Source organism: Sciurus carolinensis, chromosome 3 (assembly GCF_902686445.1).
Source record: "Sciurus carolinensis chromosome 3, mSciCar1.2, whole genome shotgun sequence".
Lineage (NCBI taxonomy): Eukaryota > Metazoa > Chordata > Mammalia > Rodentia > Sciuridae > Sciurus > Sciurus carolinensis.
This window is the reverse complement of record NC_062215.1, coordinates 22433616-22448238: the sequence shown is the minus strand read 5'-3', so window position 1 is coordinate 22448238 and position 14623 is coordinate 22433616. Positions and strand designations below refer to the sequence as shown.

The 14623-nt window shown below is 47.5% G+C and overlaps 1 protein-coding gene across 1 annotated transcript; it reads left to right on the top strand.

Annotated features, from left to right (window-relative positions):
- The first annotated feature begins 2319 nt into the window (after positions 1–2319).
- On the top strand, positions 2320–13450 carry Gsdma (gasdermin A). Its single transcript, XM_047545806.1, has 12 exons — positions 2320–2416; positions 3770–3988; positions 4191–4371; positions 7018–7183; positions 8034–8130; positions 8602–8649; positions 9010–9036; positions 9563–9583; positions 10220–10374; positions 10971–11085; positions 12200–12273; positions 12844–13450. The coding sequence occupies exons 2-12, from the start codon at positions 3775–3777 to the stop codon at positions 13084–13086; spliced, it is 1341 nt and encodes a 446-aa protein (XP_047401762.1). The 5' UTR covers positions 2320–2416; positions 3770–3774; the 3' UTR covers positions 13087–13450.
- The last annotated feature ends 1173 nt before the right edge of the window (positions 13451–14623 follow it).

The window sequence follows — 14623 nt, the reverse complement described above, 5'->3', positions numbered from 1 at the left end:
AACTCATATCAGAGAAACTAGGTCCATGAGTTTATTGAAACTCATGACCAAATGAAACAACTGCCTCGTTCAAGGCCCATAAAAGGAGAAGCACCCCAAGAGTAGATACAGTGGCAACTTAACCCCATTCTCTGGTCACCAGCCTTCTCCAGGAAAATTGTCAAAGTGACAAACATCCAAATCTCTGTCCTCAGGCCTTAGCAGAGTGCAGTTTCTCCTGCTCATGACGACCACACAAGTCCCACTCCATGCTGACATCTCAAACTGACACTCTAAGTTGACACTGTGAAACTGCCGCCCCTCTGAACCTTGGCCTAAAATAAGTTCCTGTGTTTTAACAACTCTGAGCCCTGAACAAGTTCTTTGGCTGACCATCTACAGTGATGTTACATTCAGATACTGTCTTTACTCTCAGTTCAGCCTTCTAAACCCCTGTGGCTGCCTTAACCGTTTCCTAACCTTTCAGTAACACCACACACACACACACACACACACACACACACACACACATAACGTGGAATTTGTGACTTGAGTATTATAGACATTAAAAATTAAGATCAAAATTTTTAAGAAATCTGTGATTGCCGAACTTATGCCTACCAGAGGATCCACAAGTGTTCAATAAACTGCCACTGCTAAAACTGGTATTGCCTGTGAACTTATTGTTATTCAATAAATTCTGACATTGTGGCAAGACACAAAGGTGTTTCATCTATGTTAATGACATAGCACACTCAGGACAACATACAACACATTTCTTTTTTTAACTTAAAAAAATTCTTTTAGTTGTATATGGACACAATAACTTTATTTTATTTATTTATTTTTTATGTGGTGCTGAGGATCGAACCCAGTGCCTCGAATGTGCTAGGCAAGTGCTGTACCACTGAGCCACACCCTGACCACCATACAACACATTTCTATGTACATGCACACTTGTGTCAGGGACCAAAGACCGATGACAACCTTCCCACACACCCACCTTCCCAGGTTTGCCTCTCCTAAGGAGGAGGGACATTTGATGACATATGTAATGGTTAAAGCTGTCAAAGGAGGAAGTGTTTGATGGATACACAAAGAGGGCATGGGATGGATGGGAAGGGAAGCAAGCAACACAATAAGGGGCGGGGGAGCAGAGAGGCAAGGGCAAGGTGTTCTTTGTTTTGTTTTAAAACATAGGGAAGAGCCATATGGGAGCATCTGCAAAGTTGAATGAGACCTTGAGGACCAAAGTAGAGTAATGAAATTTTTCGGGAGTTTTACTGAGTCTGGGGTAGTCTAATCTTCCCATTCACCACCAACTCCTCAAGAAAATCTCCAGGAAAGATCGTATGTGCTCTCTACATCCTTCAAGGTTGCATTACTTTTCCCATGAGCAATGCTGAGGAACGCCTCACAGGGAACACAACAACTCAGGGTGTTCAGAATCCACGTGCACACATACATGACCACGTATCCCCATACTACAAGGCCTTGCTTATAAATCCCTTCACTTGTCATCTACAGCCCTACTCAGGGGTGTCAAGTCCCCTTTAAAATTCCTTCTAGGCAGATACAGAAGACAAGAGCAGGACCTGAGTGACCTACAGTGAGACATCTGACTCCACACAACAGGCATCTTGGGCTTTTCCCCTAATGATGCTGCTATGCCTCTGCCTCTGTTGATAGACATGTGTACCTTCAGTATTCCATGAGAGGGAGAGATGCGGAACACTGGGCAACAGAAAACCTCTGGTCTAGCTCCGTCTCTGCCTACTCAGACCTGGTACCAGAGATATGTATATGTGGCTAAAACAAATGCAGTGCCATAGGGATTGGCTGGCTGACCTACAGAAAGATGAAGAACGACTTCTCAGCGACTCTGCTGTCTCCTGGAATCTCTGCACACCCCGGATTTCTTATCCCCTTATCATACTTGCAAGGCCTGCCAGATGCTTGCTGATAGACCATGTTCACATCACAACAGAGATGCTATCCCTTTTTGTTCACACACACACACACACACACACACACACACACACACACACACTCCCACTGCCTCTCTGTAGCCCCCAAAGATGTCCACAAACTAACCTTCACCTGCCACCTCCCTCTCGGCCAGGCTGCCCCTACCTATACTAGCACCTGCCTGGCAGTGCCTCATCCACCCCCTCAGCCCTTTGGAGGCCAGGGCCTGGGGGCCTGGGGCAAGGCACACCTGGAACAGGTTGATGCTGTTCTCCCGGAAGTGGAGCAGGAGGGGGCGGGGTCACTGGGGCAGGCGGGGTCCCTTGAAGCCTATATCCCTGCCCCCACAGAGGCATAAAGCAGCCTCTCCTGGCAAAGGACAGTCATTCTCTCAACCTACAGGCAGAGCAAACCCTGGGCCCTCACTCCACACCAGGATTCCTGACAGGACCCAGAGCATCATTTCTTGGTAAGAATTTGGTGACAGGAGAGGAGGCAGGGGCAATCGGGTGATCTAAGCAGCTGAGTGGGTCCAGAGGGCAGTGGAGTAGATATTCTGGTAGATCTTAGGGACAGAAGGGGAGGCAGCCCAGTGAGTCCCTCTCTGGTGAGGAGCCCTTCCCAGGTACCTCCAGTGGACAACCCAAGAGGTTGTCCTGCCCTATCATGGCGGTCCCAGGAATAAGGGGTGAAAAACCACATTGGAGCAGGAAGAATGGCCCCACACATCTGTGACTGTGCCTCCACTTCCCTGCCTCTGTGAAGTACCACAAGAAAGTGAGGCACTTCCAGGCCAGCTGGTAGGTCCTCTTCCACCCACAGGGATAATCTGGGTGTGCCTCCAGCTGCCCAGCCAAGCACCTGGATTTGAACATCAAAGAGAGAGAGCTAAGATGGCGAACCTCAGGCTCTCGTAGGCCCCACATTCTCCGAGGCCCTCTTACCTCAGCCTGTGTGTCCCAGGGCTGCTTTCATTCATTCGTTCATTCTTTTTTTCTTTTCCACACACATTTGCCAAGCTCCAACTCTGTACCAGGCACTGCCTTGGTGCTGATGCTACAGAGGTGACTAAGACCCATTTCCAGCCATCTGGGAAGTAGCAGTAGAATAGGTGAGTCAGGTGAACAGATCATAACAACATGAAGTGGCAGGTGTTTCAGAAGATGTACACAGCACTTTGCTGTGGAGTCACCAGATGCCTGAAGGAGTGAGGGGAGGTGTCACCAGGGAGTGACCTAAATTGAGTCTTAAAGAATGAATAGGAATTCTTTAGATTGGGAAGAGGGCATTAAAAGCAGAGAGAACAAAGGTAAAGAACAGCAACATGCCTGGAGCTGTGGGGCAGCCCCATGGGTCTACTCATGGCAGCGGTGAGGTAAACACAAAGGAAGTACAGGGTGGAGGGAAGCGAGCCCCCACCAAGAAAGGGCAGCTGGTGCAGTGCCCAGCTCTGCCTGCCCAGGCCCTTGGCCCCAGGGGTGACTGCTTCCTTGCTCCCTGGTGTGAGAAAAAGCTTCGCTTCTACTGCTGATGAAATGCTTCATCCAGGCTCTGTGACTGTAGAAAAAAATGAATGTGGACTGAGGAAAGAGCCCTTTGACAGGGAAGGGGAGGCCTGGCTTCTCTGGCCTGCCATGTAAGCTCTGGAAATTGAGTTTCCTCACCATAAAATGAAACTTCTTGGGTTCTTTCCAGCTCTAACATTTGAGAATCCAGCCATCTTTAAGAGCTCCCCTTGTTCCAGAGCAGGTTGGTGCCCTGCTGCAGGGGCCTTACCAGGTCCTTGGCTGCCATCTTGACCGTCTCATCTCTCTCCTCACAGGGACAATGACCATGTTTGAAAATGTCACCAGGGCCTTGGCCAGACAGCTAAACCCTCGAGGGGACCTAACACCCCTGGACAGCCTCATTGATTTCAAGCGCTTCCACCCCTTCTGCCTGGTGCTGAGGAAAAGAAAGAGCACTCTGTTCTGGGGGGCCCGCTACGTCCACACCGACTACACCCTCCTGGATGTGCTTGAGCCGGGCAACTCACCCTCAGGTGAGCTCAGCTGTGGGGCTGGATTCTGAGGGATGCTGCTGGGTAGGAGTCAGGCACCTGCCCCACGAGGAGGACTCAGAAGCTCCTTTCTGACCTGACATGGTTCGGTGTCATCTAGCTCCACATACTCATTGGGAGCTGAAGTGGCCAGGGGATGGAGAATGCCTCTCACACAGACCCTTCTATCTCTTCCTTCCTGCAGATCCAACAGACTCTGGGAACTTTGGCTTTAAGAATATGCTGGACGCCCGAGTAGAGGGAGAGGTGGATGTGCCAAAGACAGTGAAGGTGAGGGGGACCGCAGGGCTCTCCCGAAACAGCACGCTGGAGGTCCAGACACTCAGTGTGGCTCCCAAGGTCCTGGAGTCCTTGCACGAGGAGAGGTGAGCATGGACAGGGCTGACAGGCTACAGGGGGCGGGCAGTGCATGGGAAGGGTGCATTGGGCCCCGAGTGAAAGGGTGAGACCTTCACACTGACCTTCACCAGTGTGGTCACCACAGGGAGTGTCTTCAGGCCATTTCCTAAGCACTCCTTCCTGTCCTTCACTGCCCTCCGTGTGATGCGCATCCACATTCACGTGACCTTGGAAAACTCTCCTCTCTCAAAACTTCAGTTTTCTGAATGATGGAATTAGATGATCATCTCTAAGGCTCCTTCCAACTCTAAGACTATTAAATGTGCTAAAATGGGGAGAGTTCGATCTTAACTGCTCCCTACTGAAGAGAGAGCACAGTGTTCCGCTCCCATAAATGAAGCTTTCTGCCTGGCCCCATACACACACCGAGCACACCTTTGGGAATGCTGCCCCAGCAGCACAAGGGGTGTGGCAGATGCCTAGTTGATGCTAGGCTCCGGGCATGTTTGGCTTGATGAGGGAACTGACTTTCAAGTAGTTAAGTAGTGGTTGGAAAAAGAGGTAAGGACTGGGGAGTCCAGCTGGAAGGGCTGCAGTGTTGGGAAGTTATGCAGGAAACATTTACGTGGCTCTGGTTGAATGCAAAGCATCCTGTTATGTGCTGGGGTATGCCTAGAACATCTTTGTCCAAGAACCTTGTGACCCAGGAAGGTGAAAACCAGCATGTAACAGTAAAATGCAAGGCAAGAAGTGGTCAGTGCTAGGGGAATGGTTTGGCTGAGACTTGTGGAGGGTCAGAGGAACTTTTGACTGGGGAAGGGAGGTAAGACCCAACAGAGGTGGTGGCCCATAATCTAGGGCTTGAAAGATGAAGAGAAATTACACACACAGGGCTGGGAGAAGGCACACATAGTAAGACCTCTCAAAACCAATAAAGGGTCACAAATAGCCCATCTAGCAGGTGCAGAAGAGGTACCAGTGAAACAACAGGAAGACATAGGGCGAACCCAGCTCAGGAAGGAGCAGAGCCAGGGAAAGGAGGTGGATGTATAGGCTCTGATGTGAGACCCTGGCAATGGTCTGATGTGTCTCAATGCAAGACAGATAGAGGAAAAGGGACAGGGGTTTGAGGACCAGGAAAGATGCTGTTCCACTATTCATCAGAGGTGTAAAATGAGAACAAGAACTGGGCAAGAGCAGTTGGAATGAAGAGGGAGGAACAGATGTAGAGCCTATTCTATGCAAAGGGCAATAGAATGGCCAGGTACAGTGGTACATGTCTGTAATCCCAGCAACTTGGGAGGCCGAGACAGGAGGATGCAAGTTCAAGGCCAGCCTCAGCAACTTAGCGAGGCTTTAAGTAACTTAGCAAGACCCTGTCTCAAAATAAAATACAGAAAGGGCCAGGGATGTGACTCGGTGGCTAAGTGCCCTAGGGTTCAATCTCTGGTTCTACTATTACTACTACTAATAATAATAATAAAGGCAATAGAACGGACTCGGCAGGTGATTGCAGGGAGAGGGCAAAGGTTTTGTCAATGATGTCCCTGAGTTTTGACCCAGATTGTGACATTATAAGACATTAAAGGTGACATTACAGGTAATAGGAAGACGAAGGTGAGAAGGGAATCTGTATAGAAAGATTGTGAGTTTCTCTTAGACATTTTGAATTTGTGGTTCTGCTTTGGCATCTGCTGAGAATGTTTAACAGGTGGTTGGAATTAGGGGCCTGGAGCTCAGGAGAGGAAGGGTGCTTTGGGCCCCTGAGTAAAGGTACATATGTATTCAACAGCAAAATAGTACTGTAGAAACTGGGGGGAAAGTTGGAAGGAGTTCAAAGAGCAGAAGAGTAAGAACAGAATCTCAGAGAATATAGCATCTTAGGGAGCCAAACAAACTGGAAAAGGGGATACAGACAGAATGAACAAGATTTAGGAGCCAGAAAGACGGGCAGAACAAGCATGGTACAGGGTGCTCAGAAGCCAAGAGAAAACAGAGTTGCCATGGACAGCAGGTGCGATGTCATTGATTTTGACAGACAAGAGGTCATTGCGATTTCAGCTGAGTAGTGGAAATAGTAGCTAAGTTATAGAGAACTCAGAATTCAGGGCGGTGAGGAAGTAGAAAGTGAACTGGTATGGTTATATCTTTTGAGATATTTGCCAATAAGGTGAAGGAAAGAAAGGATGGTTATTTGAGGGAGTAACAGGATCAAAGAAAGTGAATTTTTAGGATCAGGAACATGTTAATATCTGGAAGTATACAGAATAGAGAGGAGGGACTGGTGTTAATGGCAAACGAGATGACAAGAGATGGAGGGAAAGAATTCAGAAGAAATGAAGTGGGAGGCAAGGAAAGAGAATCATGGCTGGGCAGAAGGAGAAGGGAAAGGAGGTAACCTTGAGTCCCTTCTGGGCCAGGTTCTGTGCCAAATAATGACCTGGTTTATCTCCACACTGGAGGAAAGTATCTTTGTCCTCCTTTTATAAATGAGCAACTAAACATCAGAGAAGCTGTGGGTGATCTGGGTTTCTACCTCAGACTGATCCCAGAGTCCTCACTCCTTCCCTGACACCACGATGTCCAGTTCTACAAATGACTGTAGAAAAGAGAAGGGCATGGTCCAGGCCAGGAGAACTCTGAAAGGTCCCCTTATGCTTCTCTTGCCACAGGAAGCTGGCAGCAGATCACCCGTTCCTGAAGGAGATGCGAGATCGAGATGAGAACCTGTACGTGGTAATGGAGGTGGTGGAGACAGTGCAGGAGGTCACTCTGGAGAGAGCTGGCAAGGCAGAGGGCTGCTTCTCCCTCCCATTCTTTGCCCCACTGGGGCTACAGGTTTGGTTCAAATACACACACACGTACACGCACACGCACAGGCACTTACGTACAGCCCCTTCCCAGAGGTTTTATTAACTTTGCTGGACAGGTGCCCACTCAGAATACTGAAGAGGACTTATCCCTTCTCCCTGGTCCTCAAGATCCAAACTCTAGTTGGCCAGACACAACCCCCTTCTCCAGTTAATGGTGCCCAGTGTGAGCAGATCCCTGTGCCAGATGCTACAGAAAATATCAGGAAGGGGAAACATGCTCATGAGTTTTCCCTTATGGTGCTCCCAAGCTACAGAACAGAGCTCCTTGCTCACAGCAAGTTCTTAGGCTCTAAGACAAGATGTGTTGGTTAAAGCCCAGAGAACACAGTCTTGGAAAATTCAGGGGCAATAAGCAAGGATCTCATAGCTATACCTAGGGAGTATAAATATTCAAGGGATGACTTGGTACTTGGGGCCAGGAGGAGAGATTAGTCATGAAAGGCCTCTGAATTAGGTGAGCAAGGGACAAATGGTGAAAAGAAAGAAGGACCCAGGGCCTGGATGGAAGCGTGGAGCGGGGATAGGGTGGTGCACAGGCACGTGATGGAGCAGGTCTGCCCAGTTCCTTTCACATGTCTGAACCAGGAAGAAACCTAGACGGTCAGAGGATGATCACTGGAAATGAGTGGGAGAGTTTCAAAGCCCATTCCACGAGTTCAACCTGGGTAAAAAGATGACCTAGGACACCACTGAAGGGCCCCCAACTTCCTATCTCCCCAAAGACCCTCAGGCTTTCCACCTGCCCCTACCCCGATTCCCAATATTTCAAACTTAGGATTTCTGCAGATTCACAAATCCTCATTGTCTAACCCTAGGGATCTGTAAACCACAAGGAGGCTGTAACCATACCCAAGGGCTGTGTCCTGGCCTTTCGAGTGAGACAGCTGATGGTCAATGGCAAAGATGAATGGGGTGAGCAGAGACATGCAAGATCCTTCCCTAAGATGAGAATTACTCTATGGAGGCATCCTGGTCCCCTCTTGTGGTGATGTCAGGGTATGGCAGAAGGAGTGTAGTGTATCATCCAAGGCTGGGGACCAAGCCACAGGGGCTGCTCTAGAGGGAGGGGGAAGGGGCTCCTGGGTTCTGAGCATCTCCTGGGTGCTAGGCATCATGGAAGCTGGGCCCAGGGACATAAAGTGAACAAATCAGACTCCACTCAAGAAACCAAAGGAGGAAACACACTAATGCCAATACTAGAATGTCAGGTGGAAACAGGGCTTTCTAGGAGAGAACTTAAAACTTCCTGTAGTAGAGGTCAAATGGAGAATTCAATGAGGCATTTGAGGGATAGGATCTAGCTCTGAGCAGGGGGCCCTTGGGTTTGAGACTGGAGAAAGAAGGGTAAGTGTCCTCCTGGTCTCCTTCTCTTGCTCCTTACAGATATTCCCCACATCTACAACGACAGCATGCAAACCTTCCCTCCAGGAGGTAAGTGAACTAGCTCTCCACAGCTCCCACCCAACCCTCTAATAGCAGATTCTGTAATCCCTCTGGGATCCCCTGCTTTTGTTTCCTGTGTCCCTAGAATATCCTCAACTTCAGGAAAGACAGAAAGAGGCATATAAATAAGGGACAGAGAGACAGAAGGACAGAGACCAGAGGCACAATCGGAAGCAGAAAGAGGACTTGGAGTCAGTGTGTGTTGCCAAATTGTGGGGGTGGATGAGCGAACAGGATTGCCACGTGTTTTTATAATCATCGCCCATGAAGATACCTTGACAAATGCTTTAGACAAAAGAAGCAGAAATGAGTTTTATACTGACAGATGTGCATTGTTTCTATCTTCAGAAAAGCCAGGAGAGGGGAAATGCGCACGTAAGTGATCCTGTCACTGCAACTTTCTTGACTCAAGTTTAAAACACTGATCCTTTCCCCTCCTGTGTGGGACTGACGGGGAAGATGGCAGAGCAGGTCTCAGTAAGCAACTGTCCCTGACATGCGGCAGAAATTCCACTAGCTTACGTAAAACAGTGGAAGGGGGAGACCTTTGGACAAGATGCCCTGGTGGTCTGACACCTGAGACCTTTATCCCCAAAGTCCTTGGTAGCTACAACCTGTTCCATACATGTGCCACTCTGCCACCCAGCAACTGGGACAGAAACTGAGTCACAGTGATGCCAACTCCATCCAGGTGCCCCTTTTCACATTGCATCAGCTCTTCTCCTGACCTGGCCCTGATTCCCAGGAATGGTGCAAGAGTTTCTTTAAGACAGTTGGGATCTCCCAGGAGACAGACGGGACCTGTTACCTCACCCTGATTAGTGTCTCACCCGCTGGGGGCGGCTGCCAATCTGAAGGACTGCATTCTTATCCATTTTGTTTGTTTTTCTTTTGTTCTCAGTTATCCAGGCATCTGATGTTGGTAAGGAATTTTTTGAGTTTCTTCCAAGATTTTACCATGAAGGTGGCGGGAGAAGCATCAGGGTGGAGGGACGGCCAGGCAAGGGTTGAGTGCCAAGTTCTAGGCGCACCTTCCAGGGATCCACTCTTTCTAGTGCAGAATCAGTATATTCTCAGGATGCCAGGTCCCTCGAGGGCCAGGTTCTGGTTCTTGCTCTCTCTGGATACAGACCCACAGCTCTCAGGAGGAGCCCCATCTTGGCCTTTACCAGGTCGCCAAAGTCATTCTTCCTTGTCCACTAGACTCTTGAGAAGGGGCATTAGACCTTCCCTCTCAACTTTTAGCTGGCCTCTCTGAGAACAGGAAGTCATTTGTGTACTGACACAGGATGAGGCCTGGGGTCTCAAGGATGATTAACTGTTGGGTTAGATGATAATATGGTGCTTTGCCCACCGCCTTGCCCCACCCCTCTGTCAGGGCTGGAGAATAACTTCATAACCATGTTCCTTGGTAAAGAAAAAAAAGGCTGTCTCAAGCTGGAAGCAGGGCACAGGCCCCTGAGGAGGGCGAGTGAAGAGGCCTACCAGGAGAACAACTTCTGAACAGAAGGAGAGGCTGCAGGTGGAGGACTGGTTCTTATATTTACTGTCCCCATAGGGGAGGTACATGAGGATTTCAGGACACTAAAAGAAGAGGTTCAAAGAGAGACCCAAGAAGTGGAGAAGCTGAGTCGAGTGGGGCAAAGGTCCCTGCTCAGCTCCCTTAGCAAACTTCTAGGGAAGAAAAAAGAACTCCAAGACCTTGAGCTCGCAGTAAGTCCCCAGCGGGAGAATGGGAGGTGTGGGACAAGGAGGGGTTTCTGTGGCAGTTGGGGCACTGCTCTTGGTGGGGATATCTGACAGAGGCAAAAAGTGGCCAGTGGCCAGGGAAATAACTTCCCCAAGGCTGGCCAAGTGCTCCCAGGCTACCAGGTTACCACTACCCTTTCTGTCCCCTGAAAAAGGCCAAACTACACAAATTTCCCTGAGACACATGCTCTCTTTGATGGACGGAGGGTAGACAGTAAACCAAAAGTGTCACTACTGGAAAGGAGGCAGAATCTTTCAGAGTCCAAAACCCAGTAACCAAGGAACCCAGGAGTCTAACACTTTCCAATCTTTTTGTTTGTTTGTTTTGGTACCTGAGAATGAACCCAGGGACACTTAGCCACCAAGTCACATCCCCAGCCCTTTTTTTATGTTTTATATAAAGACAGGGTCTCCATGAGTTGCTTAGGGCCTCGCTGCTGAGGCCGGCTTTGAACTCATTATCCTCCTGCTTCAGCCTCCCAAGCCCCCAGGATTATAAGCGTGCGCCACCACACTCAGCTTTCCTGTGCAATCTTAAATGCCACCTACCTTTCCCACAGCTTGAAGGGGCTCTAGATAAGGGACATAAAGTAACCCTGGAGGCACTCCCAAAAGATGTCCTACTATCAAAGGAGGCTACAGGTGCTGTCCTCTATTTCCTTGGAGCCCTAACCGGTAAGTAGGGAATAAGGTCTTCACTTTTTCAGTGATAAAAATGAATCACCTGTGGGGTTGGGGATATAGCTCAGTTGGTAGAGTGCTTGCCTCACAAGCACAAGGCCCTGGGTTCAATCCCCAGTAACCACCCCCCACAAAAATGAATAACCTGAGTGAATTTCAAAATGAATGAATAAGTGAATACCAGGAAATTATACTACATTTATGTAGTTTATATCTACATTTTTAAAAAGTGGTTCTATTCCTAGGGATTCACTTGATCTTGTTGTTGTTGTTGTTTGTGTTTTGTTGTTGTTATTTTTGGTATCAGAGATTGAATCCAGGGGCATTTAACCACTGAACCACATCACCAGCCCTTTTTTATATTTTATTGAGAGACAGGGTCTCACTGAGTTCCTTAGGGCTTCATTAAATTGCTGAGGCTGGCTTTGAACTCAAGGTCCTCCTGCCTCAGCCTCCTGAGCCACCACGCCCAGCTCATGGTCTCTTTGGGTAACCTGAGAAGGCAGTCTTTCTTTCTTACAGAGTTGGAAAACAACCCTACTTTTTTCAATCACATATGTAAACTTTCTGCACATAGCTAAGCTCACACACTTCTATATTGATACCTACCTATTAGCTTTCATTTCAGAGGGTAATGCCATATAATCTTGTCTCTACATTCTCTCCTTCCCTCTACGTGAAACATTCTCCCACTTAGAAAACTCTGGTGGTTGGAGTCAGGTGGTGGGTGGCAAAGGAGGGGAGGAAACAAGAAAAAAGAAAAATTATCTGACCCTATAGGTATAAGCTGAGATGTTTGTTCCCTTAACCTGCTATCAAAAGCCAGGACCAAAGTAGACCCCTCAGCCATGGCTCCCTTAACACCCCAAACTGTAATTCTATGTTCCTTTGTCTTCTCTACAAGACTGCAAGTTCCTTGAATGAAAGGAATACGATTTTTATATAACACCTGGCAAAGGTGCCTGGCATAGTGCAGGCATTCAACCATGAACGAATAAATGACTGAATCAATCAATGCATGCTGGAGTTCCGGAAGTACACTATTTGGAGTCTGCAGTCCTCTCTGCACCAGCAATACGTATCTCTTTCTCTGCTTTTTTTTCTCCAGTGTTGAGTGAAGCCCAACAGAAGCTTTTGGTAAAATCTATGGAGAAAAAGATCTTGCCAGTGCAACTAAAACTGGTAAAAATATATATGCGCGCGCACACACACGCACGCACCATGCACGCACGCGGGGGAGTGGGGAGCGAGCGAGAGAGAGCACAGAGGGTCAGGTGGAGTTCAGGATGAAGTAGCTAGAACCAATGGAAAGGTATAGATTTAGCCTCATGACAGAAGAGTCTGGAAGGCCTCTCCCTTATTCCAAGAGCTCATGCCCACTTTTCTTTCCATTTTTCTTCCTTTTTGTTATTTCAAAACAAGGGGTAGAAGAGTGAATTTCTGGCCATACTCTGGGTTTATCAGCCTGTTCTTGGGAGAAGAGACAGAAAACTCTGGCATTGCTTATTCCTGAGTGATGTAAGCTAGTCTTTTAATATCTCTGAGTCAGTCTCAATGTATTACTCTGTAAAATGGGACCAAAAATAAATGTACTGCCCATTGTATAGGGCTGTTAAAAGACCCACATGGAGCTGTAATATGAAAGATAAGGAGTTATGATAAGGGGAATAAAACTTTAGGATTTTTACAAAGTAGGGAAGAGGAAGAGAGCCTGCTAGGTCTTCCTTTCCATGCTATTTTGGTTCCTTGCAGGTGGAGAGCACGATGGAACAGAATTTCCTTCAGGATAAAGAAGGCATTTTCCCCCTGCAACCTGAGCTGCTCTCCTCCCTTGGGGAAGAGGAACTGACCCTCACGGAAGCTCTGGTGGGGCTGAGTGGCCTGGAAGTGCAGCGATCAGGCCCCCAGTACACGTGGGACCCAGACACCCTCCCCCACCTCTGTGCCCTTTACGCTGGCCTCTCCCTCCTTCACCTGCTGACCAAGGCTTCCTAATGAGACTTCTGTCTACTCCCTGCATCCCTAATGCCTGCCCAGCCTCACAGTGCTGTGTCCTTAATACCCAAGGGCATTTCAGAGCTACCAGGTCAAGGATGACTGAAATCCTAGCTGATCACCCATGATAACCAATTTCCACCTGCCCCACTTTGTATCTCCCCATGCCCTCTCCTTCCACAACCCACTAAGCTGGTCTGCCAATACTTAAATCCTGTGGAAACACAAGCACTCAACCTTTAAACTGTGAGCCATTTCAGCACAACTGAAAAAAAAAAAAGAGACAGATTAATTCCCTATTCTAATCTCTCCTACTGTGCTTATTAAAAAAAGAAAAAAGGAAAAAACAAAAACAAAACCAAGCTTTACATGAATTAGAGAAAATTAGGATAATGTGTCTTTTGGTGTTTTTCTTTCAAGAATTTGTCCTGGGATGAACGAAACAGCTATGTATAACCATAAAGCTCTAATAAAAATTAACAAACAAATAATAAAGAATTTGTCAAGGAAATTCTTTACTTTGTGCCAAAAAAAGAAATAAACATTATCCTACTACCTGTGAATCATATGTACAAGATACTACTCTACTGTCCTCAGGCCAGTTGGAAAATGCTCAGAGAACATTATAAGGGTATAGAAAGTAGAATCTAGAGTGACAAGATCATCAAGGCACCATGTCTTCAAATAAAAACATTTGGAGTCCTCTAGCCCCAGGTTGAGGGATTAGGGGAGGGAAAAAATTTAGAGATAGACAGTACAAGTCCACAAGAAAAAGAAGACAACTTTCAAGTTCGTTGAATAAAATATGCAAATGGATCTTTAAAAAAATGGAACCCAAAAATAAGATTGACCCCCCCAAATTTTTTTTTAATTGTGTTATTTTTGCCAGGTGTGGTGGTGCACACCTGTAATCCCAGCAACTCGGGAGGCCAAGATAGAGGAACACAAGTTCAAGGACAGCTTCAGCAACTTAGTGAGACTCTAAACATGGACATCTCCAGCTCTTTTTTATTTTGAGGCAGGTTCTTGCTAAATTGTTTAGGGCCTTGCTAATTTGCTGAGGCTAGCTTTGAACTTGTGATCCTCCTGCCTCAGCGTCCTGAGTCACTGTGCACCACAGGGTCTGGCTCCACCAATTCCTCTTTTCCAAAGTTTTTTTTTTTTTTAGTTGTCAATAGATCTTTAATTGTATGTGGTGCTGAGAATCAAACCCAGTGCCTCACACGTGCTAGGCAAGCACTCTACCACTGAGCCACAACCCCGCTCTTTTTTTTTTTTTTAATTTTTTAGGTGTATATGGGCACAATGCCTTTATTTATTTTTACATGGTGCTGAGGATCAAACCCATTGCCTCACATGTGCAAAGCGGGTGCATTACCACTGAGTCACAAAACCAACCCCGCCAATCTCTTTCGAAGTAGTTTTATGGGTGGGATAATCTCTCCAAGGTTTTTGACCCTAGGAATCAAAAATCCTTCCTCTTTTAGCCACGCCCGACATGCCCCAGCTAATTCCTCACTCACTAAGAATTTGTGAC

What these genes read in the sequence shown, in the direction of transcription:
- Gsdma (XM_047545806.1), top strand. Translation starts at nt 3,775, where the DNA reads ATGACCATGTTTGAAAATGTCACCAGGGCCTTGGCCAGACAGCTAAAC. An exon ending in GCCGGGCAACTCACCCTCAG is followed by an intron (nt 3,989 to 4,190) that starts GTGAGCTCAGCT and finishes TCCTTCCTGCAG; the next exon opens with ATCCAACAGACTCTGGGAAC. An exon ending in TATCCAGGCATCTGATGTTG is followed by an intron (nt 9,584 to 10,219) that starts GTAAGGAATTTT and finishes CTGTCCCCATAG; the next exon opens with GGGAGGTACATGAGGATTTC.